This window comes from Calliopsis andreniformis, chromosome 7 (assembly GCF_051401765.1).
Source record: "Calliopsis andreniformis isolate RMS-2024a chromosome 7, iyCalAndr_principal, whole genome shotgun sequence".
Lineage (NCBI taxonomy): Eukaryota > Metazoa > Arthropoda > Insecta > Hymenoptera > Andrenidae > Calliopsis > Calliopsis andreniformis.
Window position 1 is genome coordinate 8,108,995 of NC_135068.1, and position 24,730 is coordinate 8,133,724.

General features: G+C 46.0%; 1 protein-coding gene across 2 annotated transcripts; it reads left to right on the forward strand.

The window, feature by feature from the left end:
- The first annotated feature begins 1,441 nt into the window (after positions 1-1,441).
- Positions 1,442-23,758, forward strand: LOC143181465 (zwei Ig domain protein zig-8). Of its 2 annotated transcripts, none has more exons than XM_076381853.1 (5): positions 1,442-1,641; positions 16,651-16,859; positions 20,700-20,928; positions 21,576-21,875; positions 23,512-23,758. In XM_076381853.1, the coding sequence occupies exons 1-5, from the start codon at positions 1,581-1,583 to the stop codon at positions 23,610-23,612; spliced, it is 900 nt and encodes a 299-aa protein (XP_076237968.1). In that variant the 5' UTR covers positions 1,442-1,580; the 3' UTR covers positions 23,613-23,758. The 2 variants fall into 2 exon arrangements, with proteins under 2 accessions (XP_076237968.1, XP_076237969.1); XM_076381854.1 differs by having other exon boundaries at positions 16,651-16,835.
- Positions 23,759-24,730: the final 972 nt, after the last annotated feature.

Genomic DNA, 24,730 nt, shown 5'->3' on the forward strand with positions numbered 1-24,730 from the left:
AGAGGTCTGCTTTGAATTAGGCATACCTAATACATGAGAATTTAAGTTTAAAATTGAATAAAATTGATGCTAGTGTTCAGGTATTGGGACACGGTCAACGAATGGGACATTTATAATTCCCTAGCAAAGCGTGGTCTAGAGACTGATGTACCTAGACCTGCTACTTCGATTCCACATACTCTTCTGCCACACTTTCCGTCCGTGACACACAGTGCCGTACGTCGTGGCTGACGCGGGCTACCCTTAAGACTATACACTTACGTTCAAGAGTGTTTGTGAGCGTCGTGGATGTGGGTACGTGTGCCTCGGGTGGCTCGGTGTGTCGAGAGGACCTTACGTGTGCGCGAGCCCTGTTCGTGGACCCTCTGCGCGTTTCCACCGTCAGAGGAGGTGGATCGGAAGCGCGCATGCTCCCACGGCCGAGAATCTCCCCAGTCAGGGTAAATCTGCCACCGAATCAAGACGTGGTGCGTGTCGCGTCGCTCTATATACCATGTCGCGTACACAGGCGCGTGAATCGCGTTGAGAATACGGTCGAGCCGATACGAGTCGCGAATTAAACAGGCCTGGAAATGGGGAGCCGCCCGAATGCAGTCGCTGGTACCCTGTCCTGGGCCTAGTTGTGCCGCCACAGTTTCGAACCAGAAAGTGCGCGGAGAAGTTTGAGTGGAACGGGACGATCGTACTTTAGGCGCGTCGAACGCGCGCAGGCACGTGAAGCGATGAAAAGGCTGGTCTAGGCCCTGAAGAGGGCCTGTCCTCGACTTTAGCCTTTTCACTTTGGGTACTTTTTAGCCTAAATTGAGGAGGGGCCAGTTGCGATCAAGTTCCCATTGTTGACACCGAGAAAACGATGTTAAATAGAACTGGTGCGATACTCAGAGGCGCCTGATGGTGCAATCGGTGATGTCCCCATTTCTAGACAACACAGTCTTTTTTAGAGGTATCACGAACCACTTGAGGATCGCCGTGCCTTGGATTGAATCATCTCGGCCACTTCCAGAGAACAAGTTCTAAAGCATCAGTATGAGAGTGCCACGAAGGAAGAGGAACCAATCGAATCTCTAAGAACCCATTCCAGGGTTCGACGACTCCGGAAGTTCCTCAAACGCGAAGATCAAGGGCTGAACTTATCCAGTGACACCGCTTATCTAGTCTACATTCAAAGTTCGCCTCGAACGTGATCCACACGTGTTATCTAAGCAATGTATGAAAGGATTCAAACATTGGCAGCAACGGTGCGCGTTTATCTTTCTCTTAGTCGTGCGTGAACGTGTAAACGGCGACTTATGGCAAACGCAAGCGACAACAATAGACCCAGCGATAACTGGAGACCGGAGGCATTCAGAGTGTCGTGGGAATCGAGATTCGACTAACTACCGCGTCTGTGCATCCCACGATTGTTATCGAACAGTGTGCTTCCTGTTCACGCGTGATGACAACACGAGCCCGATAAGGATTCCCCGGCTGCTGTGCTGGCATATTCGGTCAGTTGTGAGTGGACGGTGCGTAGTCATCCAGTAAGGAGGATGTGAATCGTTTCGGTACCAAAGTGAACGCGCCAGAAAACAATCACGGACATGGCTTTGAGGTGGCAGGCGAGGCTGTCCATTGCTGCCATTCTCTTCATGTGTACAGAAGGTAATTACTCTCACGCCGCTCTAGCAGATCGTACTTCGCTTTAATTCGAAAGAGCTGAGGGACTCCAGGGTCTGACTCCAGAGACGCGTAACACGAGGATCTATTCCAACTTAGTTCATATTTAACCTAAACATGGCGTTTGACGTCAAATATCTATTACTACAATTTAATTCAGACCTAATCCAGGCCTAGCCTGGGCCTAGCCATGATCTAATCGAAACCAAACCAGGATTCAAGCCTACTTCGGTAAGGTGGAAGAAGCTTGGACTAGGTCTGGAAGAAAAGGATGAGAAGACCTATCCCGAACCTAATCGAAATCTAACCTGAATTTAAGGTTACTTAGGTAAGGTGGAAGAAGTTTGGATTAAGCTTGGAAGAAAAGGGTCCAGAGATCGTTCAGATAGAAAGGGGTACAGGACTTAAGCCAGACCTAGCCAAAACCTACCAAAAATTTGAGTGAAAGAACTTTGGATTAAGCTTGAAAGAAAAGGGTGCAAAGGTCGTTCTTCCAAATCCTCTCCTTGATCTGTCCAAGCTAGCATCTCTGTAGGATGACTATTGTATCGCTAGACGTCGCGTGACGTCGTAGGTCATCGAATCGTGTCGAAACGCTCGTTGATCCAGCAAACGGCCGGGCAGGAGCAGTTCGGCCGAAAATGCAGCGGCCATTGGTTGGCGAAATGGAACAGCTAATGGAATTACCGGCGTGCATGCGTGCGTGCGACACGAATTTATCGTATGCATTATTCATAAGTCAACCGCCCTTCGCCGTGGAGTGACACACGCCAAAGCAGGGACGGGGCAGTATCTTCTTTCCGGAGGCACAGCATAACAGTTGTGCAGTGTACAGAGGCTCGTTAATATCGATCTCATAAACTAATTACGCGGGCAACGCGTCGGGATGCACAGGGTAACGTGCGAAATTTGGAACGTCGTCGCGACGCTCGGAGCCGCCGTCGCTTCACACCTCGTTTGCGCCATTGTCCTTCTAGCCGAACAACTTCGGCAATTGTCGTTCGACGTCTACGCGAGCACTTTGCACGCCGCGGTAACTTTGCCTCAGTAAATTAAACGCTTGTCTCGAGGCCGCAGAAGTTTCCACAACGTGGTAAATCGTGACGCTACAACCCGGCGATTCTTTGCCTTTGTTTCATCGCTGTTGCTATTTCGAGTGGCTGCATAATGCAGCACCCTCGTTAGGTGTTTAAAGACTCTTCAGTCTCCAAACTGTTTTCTTTGAGGATGGTCAGCTTGGGCCTTGTAAAATAGAGGACATAGAATTCCTCCATTTTGAGACGATGGGTTATAAACATTAATACCAAGACAATAACGCTGGAGCCAAGAACATGGCCACTGGGACCAATAAGCTTCCTCGAACAACAATCTCCTTGAGTTTGCCTTTTTCGCTTTTAACATCTCGTATGTATGTAGTCATCTAAAACTGTTTTCTCGAGTGGAACGTGCATCCATAATATTACTACGCAATTGCTGCTGCTGTAAATGTTATTTCTCTCATCACTAGGAAACCGCTACGATAGCATTGATTCAGGGGATGCGTTGTTGGACCATGAAAACATATTGCAGAGGACACCGAAATAGCGATGTACTGACACATTTCCTGGCTGACTGCTATCTTTCACCAAATTTAGACGATAGATTGCGCTGAACCTTCTGTTCCATTTAATCCTACCGTTTCATGGTTTCATGGGAACGTTGATACGCGCTCGTTCGTGGTTCGATGGAGTTTCAGTCGTCCTCTTCGTTTTGCACGTTTTGGTTCAATTACTGTCCTTAATTGCGGTGTATTGTTTCGTTGGAGGAAATTTGTTGGTTACGAGCGGTTATCTCGTGTACAGCCGCCTGCAGGACGAGCTCCAGTAAAGCAGTCGATGGGTCATCCTCGATTATGTTGTTTTACGCAAGAGGGAGGAAGTCACGATATGATATCGTGAACGTCCCGCTGCATGCAAACTTCTACGATAAGCTTTATGCTAATTGCTTAAGAATACAAGAGCACGATGAGGCTTTTTTTTAATATTTGATTGTGTAATTTGTGTCATTCTGCCTGCATGCAATAAAAATGCAAACAAATTAGATCTAGTGTACTAGTCAACGTGGCCTATTTGAAATAGTTGCCTGACACTTAAAGTAAATTCGAACTGAGATTTTCTAGAAAAATTGCTCTCCTGGTTCTCTCAGGGTTCACTAAACATACAGGATGTCCCAGGTTTAATAATAGGTATAATAGGAAGCTACTTATTCTTCACTTGTAGAAAACAGTTTGCCTTCGCTTCCATTCCCACCCCCGACTGTTTCTTCCTCTCGCGGACACCCAACTTTTGGAAATCTTATCTCGTCGCACCGCTTCGTCGCCAGTTTCAGTGCACGCTATCGAACTCGGTGGAGAAACCGTCGCGATTCCTTTATCTGGATGATTAATTGGGCCATCCCGTTTCCGTGAGGTTCGAGCGCAGCGATCGTGACTTTCGACCCGTTCCACGATGAATCGTCGCAATTTTTGAGCGGTACTCTCGGCCCCGATGCGACCACTGCTGCATGCTCCCAAGTGCTCGCGAGCAGCGCTCGCCCAGCTCGTTTCGCCTGGCGCGAGGCATTGTTCCCGGAACTAGGTAAATCTACGGTGAAGAACGATTTCCATTCGTCCGCTTCGCCGTCAAGGGGGAAAGAGGTTATTACAGGGATTAGCGAAATGGAAACTGCAAGGACTCCGTTTCACTTTTGTCGGAGTAAAAACAGTGGGTCCCATCGAGACTGTCACTGTTCTACATTACTTCGCCTTTGTTCCTCGCTACGGAGAAAATGCAGTAAGTTCTGCGTTCTTACGCCACCCTTCGTAGCACTCGGGCTTTTGTCTGCGTCTCTTGATGTGCGATTCTGATGACAGAAAAACAGTAATTGAAAGATCTTCACGGCGTGGCTATTTACCTGCCCCAATTCTGGTGCGATTAAGAATTGTAATTCCTATCCCATTTAATCACCTTTGAAGTCGTAAGAAATGTACCTAAAAGGCCCAAGTAGGTTACTGGTAAAACAGGGCTGGAAGTGGTTCTACAGACTAAAATGAAACGATAGTCAAGAGTGGCAATGTTGCGTCTGATGCTTCGTTTTCGAGATATTAGCCTTCAAAAATGCGTGGAAGATTAGTGTCCCGCGTGGACTACGCGTGACCTTGACAGCGAGCGCGAGAGTAGACCACGCGTCGCTGTAGATGTAGACCCCACATGAGGCCCCTTTCCCGCGTATTTTGAAGAATCAATATCTCTGAAACGAAGCCTAAAATGCAATTTTATCATTCTTCATTTTCGACTTATTTCAAATTGTAGAATCGCCTCCACCCAATCTATAGAATGTTATGTTTATTCATTTTTTCGGTAAAATAACTCATGTATACAGTATACTATTGGTATTTAGTATGGATTCCTATATGTAATTATTCCAAATTTGACACAAAAATAGAATTTTTACGTTGAGCCACTCAGACACCATACTGATCAACCCCATAAAACAAAAAGTAGAGAGCACTAACTATACAATAAATAATATATTTCAAATTTCAGCTTAAAGTAAATAACCAAAGTAATCTACTATAGTGAGTTGTTTAAGAGATAACTGGTTCCTTGCTTCAGATATTAAATTCTTCACAAAGAACTCAAAATTTGTCAAAATGGCTTCAGAAATATGCTACATGTTATTTACCAATCATTCATAGTTTTAGTACTTTATGACAGTAGATATAACAATGCAAGTAAATTTTCAAATTTTGAAATGTTGACTACTAGACAGTCAAGTGATTGAAATAAAATTGTTACATAAAGCAGATTTGATCAGTTCGGCATTAGAGCAGCCCAGTTTCAAGACACAGGAGCAGAAAAGTCGACTCAACGATTAAGTAACACAAACACAATGATTCTATCGATCTAAGGAATCAAATAACTCTGAGCCTCTCAAGTGACTTAATTACGTCGCAGCTCCGTGGTTCTGGAAGTTCGAGGCGTCGAGCCACGAAAAACGTGACCCCCCACCCAGCAAAGGAACTTCCACGAACCAAGGAATCCATTTCGCGCGGCCGTTTCCCATTATCGCCGCTAATTTCATATTCGACGAAAGTTTCGCGGGACCGACCGATCGGAAACCGTATTATTTCAAGGGGAGGTTTCTCCGCGGCGTCGTCGATCCCAAGTTTGCCAGGAAGACGACCAAGGAAACTTCGTCCTCGCCGAAATCGTTTTATCTTAGCCGGCGTTACGAAATCCGGAAAGTATGACGAACCTTGAAATAACTTCCTCGCGGTAATAAAACGACGCTTCCTCGACGAGTTACTTGGAAGCTGCGTCCCCTAGGGCAGGGCTCGTTACCTATCCTGGCAGCTCTTCCTAGACCTTCCGTTGGACCCAAGAAAAAGAGATGAAGGGACGAGACGAAAGTGATACAGTAATATCCCGACTTACGTTCCCCTAACTTCATTTTCCCATTTTTCGTCAAGTCTTGATGAAAAAGTGCAGCCCCTTTCACGCTTCACCTCTAAGTACATATTTCAATGAAGAACCAAGGATTTTGGTGATTTCAACAAAGGGTCTTGCGCAACTGTTCCAGAGCACAGTGTAGCCCTTAACTAATCGTATAATCTCTACTGTTTGCATAATTACTTCGGTATTAGCCTGCACTTGCTGCACAATAAGCTGAGTAGTCTCGGATAAATCGAACCGAGCGAAGCAACAATTGGACCCCTGGCAAATCGGGCAAACAGCCCCGAATTTCAGTCGCCGCTTTGGCGAAATACAGCGCACGTGCGCGGGGCTTGTTACTTCAAAGCCCTCGTAGAGTAGGAAACATTAAGTTCCGGCGTGTTTTAATTACGAGCCTAAGCGCGAGCACCCTCGACCCGCTTTAAGCCGCGGGAGGAGCCTGCGCCACTTCCCCTGCTGCATTTCCGTGTCACGTGACGAGTGACGATAAACTCACAAAATCATGGCCGTTCCATTATTTCGCGACGTGGCCCACTTGTCCCATAATGGATACACGTCGTGCGTCGTCGGCTCGTTTTCACGCCAGACAGGGGGGGAGGGATCGACCTTTGCGCGCTGGATTTACGCCGCGAGAGGGAGGGAGGAGGGCCACGCGCGGCGAGGGACTTGGACGCGAGGGAGAAAGACGGAAGGAAGCTTCGAGCCTTAATTAATTGCTTTTATCTCCCCGCTACTCTCTCGGGTGACGCTTGCCCCTTCCCATCGTACGTTCTCGTTTTTTCTTCTGCCTTTTCTCTTTATGTTGGCGCGAGCAAAGGGGACCCAGGCTCAACGCCGAGGAGCGACGCAATGAAATCTGATCCGAGATCGTTAACGGATCTAATAGGACCGATACGGTGCAGCTTATGCGCCGATAAATTGCGAGGACGTGCGTCGGGACGCTGTGTGACGCCCGGAGCTTCCTCTTCGGTGATAGGGCAATTTATCGCCCGACAGCGTTTTCGAGATTTTCAGGGGGGAAATTTAAAACTACTCAGTTTTCGTTGCTGGAATCACTTCGCTCTCTGCTGTCGTTCGTTATGTAGGTACTATTTCTGTACCAGTTTTAATTCACAATTTTCGTACAGTATTGCTACTGTATTGTAAGAGAAACGTATTTTATAATAAAGTTTAATTTCACATTTAAAAGAGGAATTCCTGTAGTTTAATTCGCATGCAAATTTATAACAGTTTTGAAATTACAGTGAAAAGAATGTTTCAAATTTATTAGTAGGCTACTCGTTCATATTTCTGTACCTTTAGATTAAAATCATACATAAAGAATACTTTTATACACAAATTGAGGATTTACTTTTTATTGAAGTTTACTTATTAACGTGCAAGATTAAGCAAAATTTTTTTTTTAAAATGATTTTAATTCGAGAGCACAGGAATATGAACAAGTACGCTATATAATACGAAAATATTTCTATCTGCAGAGTATACAGCAGATATTTCCCCTAATAAAAAGGGGAAAGGGATTTTATTTTATTATTCAACCTAATTCACATTCAACAATCAATATTCACAGTTAACAGGACAATTAAGTTTCAATGATACAAGGGAATATACAACAAAGATGTATTTTAAAATGTGATTGTGATTCTATTCTTTCCCCTATTATTGCTTTCGTGTATTGGATAGAAATGTTCCAATAGAACACGATACCTGTCGAGAATGTAAAATGAAATCAGAGACGAAGATTGGAAAGCGACAAGCCAAGAGAAAGAGAGCTCTCTGAAACGTTTCCATAAATGAGCAATACTGTTCGGATAAGTGATTAAGTGGCCGTTAACAAACCTGTCGACAAAGCTCAATTTTCATGGGAAGGAAAAAAATTCTCTGTTGACACCCTCGCCTGAGCATGAAAATTGAAATAGCAGTTTATTTAAAACACTTTGACGATAGATCGCGTATATTGGCACAATGACACGAACTTGTTTGTTTGTCGTTCCTATAATTGCTCAACTGGCGGAACTTTAAAGCGTGAACGAAACAAATAACGCGGCTAGAAACTGTGCGGCGATTGTTCGGCCAAATGAATTACAAAAGCGTTCCGTTGTTGTTATTCAAATTTCTCTCGCTGATGCTCCGCTCTTTTTTCCGTTAAAACAAACGGATTTAATTTACGCGGTGAACATCCTACTAGTCACACCCACGCTAACAGGATCCGCGCTCCTCAAGGGATTTTGTGTCCTTTCGAGCCGATAAAGATCTGCTTTATGTTTTAATCTTCAACGCATAGTGGTGATGAAAGCTTACCTGTAGCGTTATTATAAGTCGTCTGTAATCCCTTGATACCTTCCTCGGCTGAATTGAAGACGGACCCAGTGATATCCCAGTCCACGCTGACCTTTCGTTCAGCCATTCAGGGGAAGCATGCCTCGTTGAGTTTCATTGAATGCATAACAGTTTCAATAATGCGAGCGGTTAGGATAGCCTCTATTGTGATAACTATGACTAATGTTGCACTCTTTCTAACTACCGAGAGAATGTGTATCATCTTCAGAATGCTTCTGCTTGAAAAGTATCAAGACAGTAGGCGAATGTGAACGTTAAATATTTGTGTTGGGATGAAAGCTTGTTTACCTGAAGATTACCTGGGGTACCTACGGAAACTGTGGCTCACGATGCCTTGGGTCACTCTCTAGGGACCTGCAAGGTCTGTGAGTGACAAGTATTTAGAATAGAGCGAAGCCTTCCTGTGAGGTAGAGGGAGAGACCGCTCTTCCCTTTGTGGCTCCCTTCCTCGGCGACGAGCGAGCGTGTGCAGGCCACGCGCCGCCGCTGCCACTTGAGACCCGCTCGACCCCCACCCGAGCGCTCGCTCGTGCCATCGGCGACACGTGACGCGCTGCCCCTCTCTGACGCTTAGGCCCCATTATCGACCCATCGCCAGTCTCCCCCCTCTGACGCTTAGGCCCTAGCGGCAGTGGAGGAGGGGGCGGCGCCAGGCAGTCTCTCATCGAGCTTCACGAAGGCCAGACTCAACTCACGCGTAACCTAACGCGTCGAGAACACCCAGAAGGCTCTCACAAAGTGTTTCACAGTCGACTGGAATTCTCGGCAGTAACGTGGCTCTCAAATTGAAACTAGCCAGCAGAATTTATCGCTGCGTGTAGTTATCAATATTCCCTCGTCGTTTTACCGGCGCTTCTTGCTCCCATCCACAAATCATCCACCAGGTAGGGTGGCAGGGCGCGAAAGTTATGCCACGCCTGACCACGTACGCGTACTACCACCGACCTGCCATTTATTTCCCACAATCTGTGACGACGAGAAAAAATAGCGTGGCACAGTGGCGCGCGTCCACCCTCGCAGACAAATCCGCGACGCCAGGTGGTCACGCGACCGTCCCCGCGTGATTAAATTACATTGCCTATTTAAAAGATAAGGAGCCGTCTTATCGAACTTATTTATCGGGACCTCGGGCTGAGTTCGAGACCGATGCTCGTTCGCCCAGTCCCTCTGGCCCTGTTTAATTCACTGATTTACGCTAAATACACACGTGAGCAGTCCAAATATAATTACGTGCGGCCTGGAAAGAACAGTTTGTACTCATTTCTCTTTGCTAAGGTAAATGAACCAATAGACGACCACGTCCTGGTGTTTGGACACTAATATTAATTTTATTTAATTTTAAGTTTAAATTCTAATGTACGTAATAAGAAGCAGAAGATAGTATCGTGAAATAATATGCAATTCAAGTGTCTTGATATTCAACTTTAGATTGTCCACTTACATAGTTATGTGTTATCTTAAGTGTCTGGGTATTGGATTACTTACCTTATAAATGAGAAATCCTATTTAAATACTCTTTAATTTCGTATGAACTATATAATATTTCTGTAACTAAGAGCCAACGTGATCCAAGTATTTTTTTGTTATTCTTCAGGAGAGCGGATAAACAAATGCGATTACCCATTTCTTAATATAGTTTTTTTAACATAATTATCACTCATAATGTGACTTAACTAAATTCCTCTTACTTTAATAAAATGAGGGGAAAGCAGAGTAGATTTTATTGTGAGTAGAATTTGTAATAGTGATTACAAAATTTATCAACTTGGCGAATAACAGCAGCAATAACGCAGTTTCTGTTTCGCAATTTTTTAAATCGATGTGTTTTAAGCTTATAATCGTCCCTGAGTCAGGTTCTTGGAATTGCGGAACTCCAGGCGGCCAGACTGATGCGCCATTTCTTCCTGCGAATTGCCCTCGTTTCGAGGTTATCATCACGCTCACATTAACGTTTCATAAGACCATAAGTTCCTGATCGGCGGAGAAATCGCTGGAGGTAATATTCCTTGGGCGAACTGTTCGCAGTGTTTCTTCGGAGCTCGATTCCTTTCCTGAAAGGAAGTTGGATTGGACTTGAATTGAACGCCCATCAGTCTATAGAAGTACCAGTCATAACTTTCCATAGAAACCTCACTCTGAAAAATTGTTACAAGTTAGTTCGGGTTCTGCCACGTCATTCAGCCGTCCCCATTTAGATTTGCAGAGGGAACCCTTCCATTGGGCGATTCATAGCATTACGATAACTTCAACAAGTTACTTCTATTTTATTCATATTAGAATATAGTATATCCTTCACGAGGCAGATTCTACCCACTATTGCCGTATACCGGGACAAAATGTCTTCCAGTGACGTCATAGAGTAGAACAGTAGGAGTACTGTACGATATTTGACTGCATCGCCTGCGGTACCCCCACTGTTTTACCCTATGACGTCACTGGAAGACATTTTGTCTCGCTATATGGCAACACTGCTTCTACCAAATCCTCCAGAAAAGAGAGTAGAATTCAAAGAAGGAGAAGTACCGCGGATTCCCGTTAATTATACACTCCATGTATCTCGAACAGTCCATTTAATTCGTTCCACAGCGAGCTCCGACGCAACCAGGAAGCACAAGCAGGAAGAACCAGAGATAAGATCATAACTCTCAGGAAAACGATCTTTCTACGCTCCGCTGAAGGTCGTTCTCCCTGGAGGACCGAGGCGATCTAAATATTCAGATCACCAGCGATGAGTGCAGGAGCCCATCCTTCCCAGTACCCCCTTCCACGCTTCGACTCCTGCCTGGAAATCGCGGCGAAATGCGGCAAGACCGCAGTCGGAGTCCCTTAAATACCTTAATCTCGAAACGCCAATGCGATTCGCGTGCAAATCCTCTGGGCAAAGGTGTGGCGCTAACGTAGTCGGATCGGGGGCTCCCGGTTGAAAGTAATTTCGACCTTCGACACGCGCCAGTGCGACGAGATTATCCTCGAGGCGCTGCTGGGTCCGTGGAAACCAGGGACGAGCGGCTGGCTGTTGAATAAATTCAGCGCTGCGAGTAGCGTGGGCTCGATCGTTGTAAAATCACCCACGTGGGGCAGTGGCTGGGGTCAACGAGTTGCTAGCCTCGGGCGCATGGGTATTGTTTATCCAGAGCTTATCGAGGGCTAGTCACTCGAAGTTTGTGTGCACAATTCTAGGAATTCGGGAGTTGTTGCAGTAGAGGAACTAACCTTAGTTACAGTGATAATGCAAATGAAGGGATACATTAGGTACTATTGGGCATGCGCAGAAAAAAAGGATACATAGATTTCACAGAAGTTTTCTAAATGGGTTTAAGACCTTTGTAAAATTAATAAAAGTAAATTGTAACTTGAATATGTGGATGGCTGGTTTATAGGTTAATTTATTTATAGGTTAATTTCTATATTAATTTTCAAAGCTTTTCTGAAGGATAGTAGTTATAGAAGAAATATTGATTGAACAGTACCAACTGAATTAGATTCAGTTACGTAAACATATAACATAGACATATTACTTTAAGTTTGGTATAGATATAGAGGTGATGTGCAAGCCGTCACATGATCGATACGTTACTCGTGAACTGATTGGATATTAATTTGCCGAAATAACCTACATCTTCCTTCCTTAGAATCATTTTCTTATCGTTTATCTTTAGAATTTTGCACTGCTAAATCAAGAAACATAAGAAAGTCATTACCACAGACACTTTGAAATCACAGTCAAATAACTGGTCTTAAGAAGAGTTTAGCTGGAAGTACATAGGTTTGCCAATAAGAGCAGCTTTGGTCAATCTACAAAGTCGTCTCTTATTAAACAGAGTTTTTCTTAAACTCAGGCTTGTTAGAGTACTTTTGCAAATTCCACAAGGGACTTCAACAACTTCAGCCTATCATTTTTTTCCTTGCGAGTAATCCAGTGATTAGTCCTCTGCAGACTTCAAATGGTCTGCAAAACAATTGATTGAAGGTGGTTTGATGATTTTGTACTGGTTCAAGTCGAGAGAGATTCCAGGCCTGCAAAAGAATTCATCCGTAAGACTACTTAGGGTTCTAGGTAGGATCCTAGAGTGATAGTGTTAGGCACTGTTTTGTGTCCTTCCTGGGAAGCCCAGAATCTCTGAAGATTTTTCCACGAAAAAGAAGAGGTTATGAATATTATTATGTGAATGATTAAGTGACAACTAAAACAAGTCTTAAACCAAGTCTTATTGCAAGTGTCACTATAGCTCCAAGATTTCTTTTTAGAGCAGGTGCTGAAACATCCAACATAACCTCTACGAGCCAGTCTATTCTACTTCGCCACCTAATCACAGTGGCTCATTGTTCAGCCACAGCAGCATTAAGTTATCACGCTGAAGAAGGAAATATCGGTAGATGGATGCCACTACTATCTCTATGCGCGAAACACTTTTATGTGTACCTTCTATCGTCATACACGTCATGATACAGCAATAACCGCAGCTGTTGCGATATCTATACGCGATACCGTGTCGACTATTCCCCACGGCGAGTCTTTTCTCCTGCTCGACGCATAATCGGATAATTCTCTTTTCTTCGCGTCGAATGAGAGACAATTCCCCCAACATCTTCCTCGCTAACACTCGCCCCATCCGCGTGACTTTTTCTACTAATTAAAGCGCTGGAATTTCTGGGCAGCCAGACGCGAAGCAAGAGAACACGAGTTTTTTTTGCTGGTGCCCAGCGAACGCGATTGCACGAATATACAGGGTGATTGTGGAAACTGGGTCGGGCTGTAACTCTCTTCCGGGGAGAGTTTTCCAGAGACCTTTCCGCGCCACATCCCTTATTTAAAAAAAATAGAGGAACTAGAAGCTCGGCTGGCGATGAGGAAGGCAGAATTTAAACGTGCAAGAAATAAAGATTTGACTTGATGGAAAATTCTCGGGCAACTGCCTTCTGTAGATGATCTCAAGTATCTCTGTGAAATATCCCAGGAACGACTCTTCGCTGAATTATTATCGATGACAGTCGAAGCAAAGCTGATCTCCCGGAATTGTTTCGAGCGTTCTGGAAGAACCACGAGCAGACTGTAAGATGGCAAATATCTCTCTAGCAGAGCTATAGTCAGGACATTCGTTTATTCAAATAGCTGCTGTTTGCTACGGGCTGGAATATCTGAGCAGCGAGCTACACGCGATATCTCCGACGTGTTTCATCGAAGAGAGAACCTAGAGTCTTTCGTGAAACTTCGTATCATAGTGGCTGACTAATTGTTCAGGATGAAGGAGCACATTTATGGTTATTGCAATCTTGGCTAGTGAAAAATGATGACACGAGCTCTCAATGCAAAACGTAAAATCCCACAGTTTTACGTTCATTTTTCTTAAAACACTCTCATCTCTTTTAAGTCTAAGTGTCTTTAAGGAACATTTCTATCGATTGGCGTCTGCCATACGGAATTTTCTCGCTAAAAGCCAAGGATATTTGTTTACCTTACCCAAATTTATTAGCTGTAGCAGCTCATAACATTCTATGGCGATCATACGTCTATAAATATTGATGAGCTCAGAAAGTAAACTCTGCCACCACGAGTCCACCGAGATAAATGGAAGTATCGTGAGTAAATTACACGTGCCTTGATGAAGATCCTCGCTCTTTTCTTCGACCTCGATTCTCTGCAACGAGGTTCGATACTTCCCACTAGTTCGCGAGCAAGCAACCTTTCCCGCTTCCTTAATTTTTCTCCTTCGGACGACAGGCACAATGGGAATCAAGAGGATTAGGTCAAAGTCACGCGTCGACCACCTCCACTGTTGCCTCGCAACGGAGTGGAAGGCACAGTTCTGAAATTCTATCGAAGCAACAAGCCTGGGTCAGGCCTCTAGATTTAGTCAATAGCCTCTAGCTATTATTGACCAACTTCTTTTGGATTATTAGCTTCGAATTAGGTGGCGACAAGTCTTGCTGTCTTTTCTATAAGATGTTGTACTAGCTCTAAGTCTGATTACTGTTTTTGCTAGACTCTTATTGGACATGGCTCATGCCTGGATTAAGAAATATAGAGAGTGTGCAGGAAGGACGAGGTGTTGTTATAAGCTCTTGGCGTCAGGTCTCCAGAATTAATTAAAGCAAGGTAAGCGCGCGAAGTGCCCGGAGAACGCAACTAGCGGATTTGTCCTATTGCCACTCTCCTAGTCGCCTGGCGAGCAGGCAGAGAGCCACTTCCCGGTGGAAGCATGGGGCAACAGAGGCAGAACGAGAAAAGCAATTAATGGCGCGAAGTTCCTGCTATTAATAACTCAGAGGTACAGGGGTAACGCGATTCGGCGAGGATAAACAGATAGCGAAACGAAAATTCATCTCTGTGTACTTTGTCACAGCTCTGCGTCGTTTTTTTCAGTAAAAAGATACAATGGTCCTAAAACATAAATAGCTTGTGTGGAAATCCTCTAGTAAAAGAGTTACTAGCAAGACATGTGTCCTCTTCGTATTAATAATACACGCCACTGTACATTGCTTTCGCAGGGCATGCACTCTTTCCTTTTTAGTGGACTAAGGAAGACAAAAAGCTACATGACCCCGAGACGAGGCCTTCCTCAGCGGCAACATATTCTCCACTCAATTCACCCTAAAGCTTTACTCTAACGAGCTCTGATCTAATCTACTTCCATCCAATCTCCCTCTAGATATGGCTATGTCCTGGAGCTATTGCGCCTCTACGAATGAAGCTGTAGACACCTCATATGCGCTTTCCTATTGAGTGTCTCAGTTCTGCTTCTGTGGCAACTTGTTCAATTCTGATGATTTTTCCTGAAATCTATTCTCAACAGGCGCGAGGACAAATCTCTGTGGGGCTTTTTTCGCGCATGATATTTCACGCGTGCCACTGAGTTACCTCTGCTACAAGACTAAGGTAAATGTCCCAGTAGTTGATACCATGTCCTGATACCTGAACACTAAGGTTCATTTCATTCCATTTTTGGCTTAAATTCTAATGTACTAGGTGTACCTAATGAAACATAAGATTCAGAATCATAAAATAGTATCCTCAGTTACTGGGACCACATGATTTAAGTATTGGGACATGCAGTTTTAGTTACTTAGACTTTTGGTACCTTAACTGTTCAGGTACTCAGACAATTATCCTATGTTTTTGTTCTCGTTTGACTTCTAAGCAAACTCGTTTGACTTCTAAGCAAACGGGAACAAAGACATAGGATAATTGTCTGAGTACCTGAACAGTTAAGGTACCAAAAGTTTAAGTAACTAAACAACCTAAAGCTGCATGTCCTGATACTTAAATCATGTGGTCCCAGTAACTGAGGATACTATTTTATGATTCTAAATCTTATGTTCCATTAGGTACACCTAGTGCATTAGAATTTAAGCCTAAAATGGAATGAAATGAACCTTAGTGTTCAGGTATCAGGACGTGGAATCAACTACTGGGACATTTACCTTAGTCTTGTAGCAGAGGTAACTCAGTGGCACGCGTGAAATATCATGCGCGAACTCAGTGGAAATCAATTATACGGCGAACAGTGGGGAAAATTTCAGTGCAAAAGTCACATCATGGTATACCGTCGGGCTTGAAAGCCGGAAATTATCCCTGGATGCGTTCCATTTCCCCCGGGGCACTATTAAAACGCTCGTTTCAGTACTACTGCGGATGTACGCGCGCAGAACGCATCAATTCTGCGATCTCCGCGAATAGTGATCCGAACGTTGCTTTTTGTTCCTGGAGGCGTTACAGAGCTGCCGTTGACGGGAAGGGAAGCTACTGAGATGAGTGGTCGAAGGGAGAGAACGAGAGGAAACAAATGGAGGAAGGTAGATCCTGGGTGCGATAAGCCGAGAGAAACGAAGAACGAGAGGGATTAGTGAGTTGATAGGTACATCGAGATCGATGAACACACAGAGACTTGATCATGTACAACAATTCGATTTCATCATGGATGAGAGTAGCAATTCGAGTGAACGAAAAAGTGGATGATCGTGAAGCCACTCTTCACTAGCTTAAACTTCGTAGAGTAATGTAGGACTGTAGGTAACAACGATTCAACTGTGCATGAAAATTTCAAGAATGTGTGTTTGGGGTTCGATAGACAGCCTCTGGTATCGCATTACTTGCGCTTAAGTTCCCCTCTAAGGACCAGCCGAATTTTTGTTGGCCGAGGACTCAAGTATCTAACGCAGGAATTTCTCCTTTCTGTTACAGACACGCTGAGCCTAGGAGACCGCACGGTAGATAGCATGGACCGACACGCGATCCAAGGTAGACCACGGAACCAGCTACTCGTGGACCCCTCTGATCTGAAGTTGAAGGGAGAGCCCACGTTCGATTACTCTCAGAGCACCAACGTCACAGCGTTGATAGGGAAGACAGCCTACCTGACGTGTAGGGTGCGCAACCTGGGTGACAAAACCGTAAGACGATCCTGCGTTGCCATGTACCGTCCATTTAGTCACAATTTATGCTCCGCCATTACGGGAGAGTTCCAGCCCCGTGAACATTTATCCCCATTCGACAGGCATTCGAACCAGAGCCTGACCCCAAGGCAGGGGTAACGCGAGAAATTGCTCGAGGCAGTTTAATGTTTCAGAAAAATGCTTTCGCGATTTCTACGACGTTGTTCCATGGAGTTTCGACAAATTTCTGATGGCGGTGTAATTACCGGGAAAAGAACTGTGGCAGCGGGGACCCTTGAAAGATGAAACCCTGGCTTCTGCTAAAGACCTTAGGGAAAGCGATTTGCAAGGAATAATCGAGTTGCCCGGGCTCGATTGGACGCTAATCGACCTTCAAGGCAACTGGAAATTCAATTTTATCGCGGCTCGTGGCGCCGACATTGCGAAGGTATTGGGTCGATCGAGAGCAACGCGCTATCCAAGTCACGACTTCCGAATCACGTCTTCGCGGATTATGGCGTTGTTTGCACGTCAGGTTGAACCTTCGCAACGTCACAACACGAAAATCTCGCTTGTGCGTGGCAGACATTATGCTATGGTAAAAGTAAAGGGATTTGGGACGAGAGGTTTTTCCCGGTTACAGTGTAGGAACCAACGTTCCGGCGCTTTGTGCTATCGCGTCCAAACATGCGGTTGGAGATTGATTTCTGGACGAACGAGCGGGGTACCCACTCGAAAGACTCCTCCTCAGTTGGTAGTTAGGACGTTTCGAAGCGGAATCGCCTTTTCCAAGCTTGCAATCAGAGAACAGAGCCGAGGGGACATTATCGTTTCCCAGTAATCGTCTGGAGATCGAAATTCCTCGCTACCGTGGTTAAAATCCTGGGAAACCTAGAAACTGAGTTGACCTCGATTACACGCCTTCTTTCTACGAGATGCCCCTCGATCGATAGATATTCTTCGTTAAGCATTCGTCCAACTTTTCGACCGAGTTTGGCCAGCCAGCGGAGCTACAACATCGCGCTGGAACACAGTCGCAAGCAGGAATAGGGACGCGTAGTGGAAGGGGGTTGTTCAATTTTGGCGTTTCCGGGTGTGTAAACTGTATTAAGCAAATTCATTATATAGTCGAGGCCAAGCGTACTTTAATTCCATTCGTTGTCCCGTGTCACCCGTGGAATTCCATTTGCCAGTACGTTCGAGTTGCTGGGTCACAGGGATTTCCTCGATACGTGATCCCCGCCACTTTGCATCTGGCCCTGACACTTTTGGCGTTTCACTCTGGCCCGTGCAAAATTATTGATACCAGTTTCAACCGAGCTGGTCAGATTGACCGAGAGAGTAGCCGGAGCTATCCCTGATGACGTGGTTATTATTCATCTCTGTTGGTTCAGTCTCTCAGTGAAGCACCTGACACCGTTATGCCTTGGTTGTGCTTAATGTAGGTCTAGACTAGGTCTGGGCTCCATTTAAGCTGAACCTAGGTTAGGTCTGAGCTTGGCTGAAGATAGGCTTGGGTAGATCTGGTTTAGGTCTGAGACTTATATCTTAATGAAGCTTCCTTCTTGTACTTCAAGTGTCTACTAATCTTGAGAACCAGTTCTCAGGGACTTGTACACCCCTCTTGTAGATTCGCTTTCTGGTACTGTAAATTGGCTACCTAGGTAAGTACATGTCTGTAGATTCCATGTACAGAAATTCCATGTGCTCAGGACAAAGACTGCATCTTGGTCTCTTTATTCAGCTTTCTTTCTAAGCCTCCTGGGAAGTAATCCCATTTTGATACAGAGAGGCAACTGACGCTCGATAAAGAAAAGACGACAGATCATCCAAGCGAGCGAGGTTGCTGGCGAGTCTGTGCAGCAGACAATACGCGAGTCCATTTGCAGTTACGCCCGCAGCAGAACTGCTTAACGTTCGACATTCATCATTTTGGACGTCTTCCCGTAGTTTCACTTCCTCTTCGTGTCCCACCTCGCCCCGTCGTCTCGATGGGCGAGTTCGGAAGCGCTAAACTGCTTCTGTTCCCGGCGCAGTAGCGGCAGACGTGGCTCGCCATACTCCGCGAGACGCAAACTTCCTCGAGTAAATAAGCTAAGTGGTGCCAACATAGCGAACACACACACAGGACCGCAGAGTCGTCGCAAACATCTGCCTTTTCCGCTTTACATCGAGGGATAAATTACGGAGGATAGATCGATGAACGACTGGGACGCGCTCCGCGATTTCCCTTCTAGCTTCTACCTCTAGCGAACTTCTAACTGCTGGTTATTAATACTGGCCGCTGTTGTGACAGGTATTGCGGGGAGTTTTCGTTAAGACCGGCGAAGGCAGTTTGCCAAACCAATAAAATTTCATTGTTTACGCGTGCGTATGTCGCGCAAGCTTACGACCGAAGTTTCCCAACAGATATCGGCTCTTTAGGAGCTGACAAAGTCGTAATAAGGCAAGCTGATCCGGCAGGATCAAAGATGTTCCTGGCGAACGTAAAACTTCAACGCTAGGGAGTTTCCAACTTCTCCGAAATGAGAGCTAGTAAAAGAAGCTCCTGACCTGATGTCCGAAGGACCTCTTCTTGTTCGCGGATTAATTAAAAAAATTTCGTTGCCCATAAATCTCGCTACTGTGCAAGCTTAACAAAAGGCCCTTTTATTAGAGTCTGATTACATACGAGCAACGAAGCCGTACTTTAGCACATTTCGGGTGACTGGGTTTACGCTGCTGGGTGAGCTAATCATCCGATTATCCTTCCCCTTCATCGTGACTAATAGTTTGCCATGAAAGTTCATTTCTCGCGCCAATAGGCAACGAAATAATTACCCTGACGCGGAAGCTCGACTGTTACATCGATTCGTCCAAGCAGAAAAGATTACGCGGGTGTTTCTTGCGGAGGAGGGAACGCTGCAGGAGGATCCCTCGAAGGGTTCTTAGAACCTAATACAAATTGCCTGGATAAGTATGAAATTTTTCTTTCACTTAGCGCTACAGCTACTCCCTTGCTGGTACGGTTCCTCAATCATTTTCGGTACTGGCTGATCTTCCAACCCGTTTTAAAGTCAGTAGTTTCTTTAAATGCAGGAGATATCTTTTATCCTAGATGGTTTTTCTTTCTCGAAATTCATGGGTCCCGAGATGCCAACCTCAAGTGGAGCATGTGTAAATCGTTTCCTCCTTCGTGGGGGATGTTCTTTACTCCCACCAGCACGGAAATAGACAAATATCCTTGCTGATTCGGTTCTTCCTTTTTGAAATCTCGGCAAACTGGAACGATGGAGCTGCTCTGCCTCGGAGGTGTTGACCCTAGTTCACTGGATTACTTTCTCGCTGCGAGCTGATGAAATTACCGCCCCTGAAGACGTCAAACTTTGCCAGGGCTCAAGTTTAAGCGTCTCCTTCGTCGAAACGAATTATGTATCACACGGTCGAGCGCGGGAGTGCCATTGCGCGTGACGATAGGAGCCTCTGACCTCGCGCCCCGGCCTGCTGGAATATTTAACGTCACGGAATGACGAGACGGACGTGAAACATTGATTCGCGTTGCCCATCAGGACGCCGTAACTCCGCGGAGTATTATTCGGGGGAACTTGTTTCCCGGAAGCTTGCTCTGGCTGCATTTTCAGGCTTGTGCCATTTTAATTTCACGGTACGAGGGCTAAGTAATACCGACCTCGGCCCAATATCCAGCGAAGTCTATCGATTTTAGATAGAGAAAGAGTCCCAGTTGAAGTTCAAACGTGGATGCGTCTCGCTATTGGCAAATTCACTTAGCTATCAGACGCGATTATTCAAAGCACTCCGCGCGCTCGGTCGCCCGTCGATAACCATCATTGACTCCTCTTTGAAATTCCGTTTGCAAAGGTATCCTGGGTCAGGCACAGAGACATTCACATTTTGACGGCGGGGGCGTACACGTACACGAGCGACCAACGTTTCCAGGCGCTCCACAGGCAAAACACAGGTCAGAACAGCGAGTGGTCCGAATGGACCCTCTGCATAAAGTGGGCGCAGGAAAGAGACCAGGGGCTCTACGACTGTCAGATCTCCACCATCCCAGTCAAGTCGCATCAGTTTCGCCTGAATGTTGTTGGTAAGTTCCATTCGGCGATCCTCGATGGGTCGGGATCCAAGAGTCTTTCTAAGTTTCCCCATTTCATGCAGTGGCGATCAGGTTACAGAATTGTCTGGTTATCATGTGGAACTATAAGTGGATATATCTGTACCAATCAGACTCGTGGAGAGTAGTCTTTCTATAAAATCCACTTCGTAAGCTCCGTGGGCGAGTGTTCATTACTTAAATGAAGATTTCGACCTTCAGACGTGGTCCTTGTTTCACTTCGGTTCCACTTCACATTTACTTGCACCCTATCCTTCTGCTTTTGATTATCTCGATGCATTATGACGTATCGAATATTCCGCTAACGATCTCGAGGAGAGTAATTCATCGAGCTTTGCAGATATCGCCACTGCAACCCTCATTATTTCAATTACAATGACCTTGAGCATCGTGTAACAAGCTTCGGCTTGTTAACGCTCACGGATCGCTGAATCATCCTCGGTTTTTTCGACGAGTATCGCTCGCAAGAGGCTCCTCGCGTGGGGACAGCTTCGAGATCGACCCGAAATAGCTGTCGTCACGTGGGGTGGTTCGAGAGCGACGCGAAGGGTAGTGACGGACGACCGAGGGGAACGGCGACGGCGGAAGAAAAAAGAGAGAGAATTCGTTCTTTATCGTAGTGCCGACAGCGACGATACTGGGTGGTCCAGATTTATACGTAGGCGCCGGCAGCACGATAAACCTGACGTGCGCCATACACTTCAGTTCGGAGCCGCCAGCCTTCATCTTTTGGTACTACAATGAGAACGTCTTGAGCTACGACAGTCCCAGGGGCGGCGTCTCGGTGATAACCGAAAAAGGTGGCGACGTCACCACCTCCTGGCTCCTCATACAGACGGCACAGCCATCGGACTCTGGGGAGTACAGGTGCCAGCCGAGCAACGCCAATACTGCGTCCATCAAGGTCCATGTCCTAAATGGTGAGTACCTGGACACCTCGTCGTCAGGCTGCTCCTTTATTCCTTTCTGTCCTTTAAAGTTAGGGTGGGGCTTGGATGCATGGCTGATCCTTTATGTTGCCAACTAGAGAGACCATCATAGTCAGATAACCACCTAGTACCCTTCACCCCCAGGTTTGGTAGTCTTGCATATTCAAGCGAACATGTAAGTTGTTTTTGCGTGACCTCTGTGTAGTTTTACGAGTTGGAGATAGGTTAGCAGCATCCTAAAGAGACATGAAGTTGGGTCAGAAGTGGGGTTTTAAACCTTCCTGCGACACTACATTGAAAGGCGGATGCAGTGCATGATCTCATCCAGAGCGAGCCTCCTTAAAAGTGTCTGTACTGATGCTTTCTTGTGGAATGAAGGACTGGTGCATCCTTGCTTCTTCTCGTGATGGCCATTGCTGTGGGTAGGTCTGCAGCGTCTTTAGTAGGCGGAAGCTTGGAGAAAGAGTGGGATCTTCAAACCCTCTTTCGACGCTCACTGGCCTTTGAAGCTGCTGAGGCTCCGTTAATAGATCCATGAAGCTCTGTAGACTGTTTATACTAGACCTCATTGAAATTATGATTCTTCTTCAAGATTTGAATCCTTTGAGGCTTACAATCAAATGAAAAGGTAGAAACGAGTAGAAATGCGTAAATACTGGTCGCAGCATTACATACGCTCCTCAACGCACCCGCACAGGTTACTCATACATGTTTCCACTGACTGCGCTTGAACCGAGCTACAGAAAAGCAGCGTTCTTCAAACAAACGGCTTCAATGGATGCTGTTTTTACATCCAGCAAATTATTTACGGTTCGAGGATCTTCTGGTAGTCTGTGTGGGTGAAGTATCGAGTCAGTCCTGAAAACGAAACAAAATAATTTCTAGCAGAACTGTCTTTCCCATGAAATGATCTTTGCGGCTGATTGAGGCGCTGAAGTTATTGCGTATGCAGAGTGGCTCTTCAAACGAAACCTTGTAGCGAAATCATGTTTATTTCGAAATATACAACGCTTTCCAAAATTTGCTTCTAGCGACCTCATGCATGTTTTTGTCCCTACGAAAATTTCGGAAGGTATTGCATGCACCTGTCCCTTCCCAGCTTACGCTGGCATCTGGGTCCGGCCAATCGGATTACAGGAACACGGCAATTATGCAGCAGTGAAGTTTTCCATGTGTACTCTGCAATTCGGTCGCGAGAGGGAACAAGTTTCAGCGCGGGTCGGGAATACTTGTCATTGCCCGAGTCCTTCCTCGATAACCTGGCAGAATAGTTCAATTAATGCAGTCACGGACAAAATTTCCGTTATTTTCATTACGTCCACGATTGTAATCGCCCTTATGAATTCTTCTCGAATATTTTCCTGTAGAAATTTCTACTACCCTCTCGACACATTTTCTCGCACATTTTCGCTAAAAGGTTTCCCCGCTCTTCATCGTTAGCATTGTTCATCTTTTATCGTCTGTTATTACTCGTTCTCCGAAGGGAAATGAATTACTCTCGAGATAAAATAACCGCAATTATTGTTATTATTTTTCCACAGGTAAGTATCCACTTGTAGATCAGAGTCGTGAGCTTAGGCAGGACACAAATAGCTGCACAGCGCAGATACACGTACCTCTGTTGCAGGCGAACGACCGGAAGCGATGCAGACCGGAACGGCGGGACCCATTTTATCCTCGAGCTGTCTTTTGGTGTCTCTGATCATTTTGTACATATCGTCGGTGTAAACGAACGTCGAACGAGACATCGCTGTGTGGTTGAGTTGGAGCCTGCCGGGGTACGTTTCGCTAAGTGCACGCCATTGTTTGCCGACATCGACGTGATCGAACACTGTTTAGACCTCTATCGTGCTCAACCCACCGTGTATAGCGAACTAAAGAGGTTAGCCCGCGCGGCGCGTGGACGTCCTTAACGCACTTTCGTAATAGACTAAACTAACCTCTACACGTCGAAGAGGCACGAGGCCCGCGCGAACTTGCTCAAGTGTCGTCGAGAGGGCGCCATGAACGCTCGCTTAGAGTTTCGCGGTTGAGCAGAGACTCATCACCGAGCTGACTCGGGGAACGCTCGCGTTTCTTCCGCCCTGTAATCGGCCCCGACTACAACGACGCGCTGATGAACATAAGATCTCAAAGGAGCGTGTTCCCACTGTTCTAGAGTGGAAATTAACCGCGCGTGTGTACCGAGCTTCGACGACAGTCGTATCTACGTCAAAGAGCGTTTAGTTAAAGGACCGTCGACGCTAATACCGGAAGTGGCGCGCCGTGCAATCTCCTCGCCGTTTCCACGCTTCGTTTCCTATCGGATGGAGGGACCCCTCGATAATCCGCATTGAGGGAAACCGATTTACGGGAGGCGTAAACGCAAGCTACGACCATCTCGCGGGCCGCTTTACGATCGGCCGAATCTCGATGATGCAAGGGTGCGCGAGACAGCATTCAGTGGGAAATAAAACGTGACTTGACTGCTCGATTCCCCATGGCGGCTGGATTGAGGGCATTCGGCTCTGCGGTGGGAAAGTCCCTCGCGCCTGGAAACGTAATCCAGGCTCTCTATCGATTAACAGAAGCTCAGGTTCCGCCTGCCTGCTTGGAATCGGAAGTAGCTGAGGCCCTCCGTTTCGCGCCTAGAATCAGCTGATCCATTCCACGTTTATTCGCTCCGGAATCGTGCATTCGTTCTCTGTGAATGTCAACGTCAGTCCGTCGCTTTGATGGCTCGGTTCTGCAGGACTCTCTGCAAACCTTCTGAACTGTAGTTGGTACTTCCTAACTTGCATTTCGATGATCCCAACTAAACCTCGACAGAGTTATCCGTGCAAATGCTACGTGACAGAGGCTTCAAA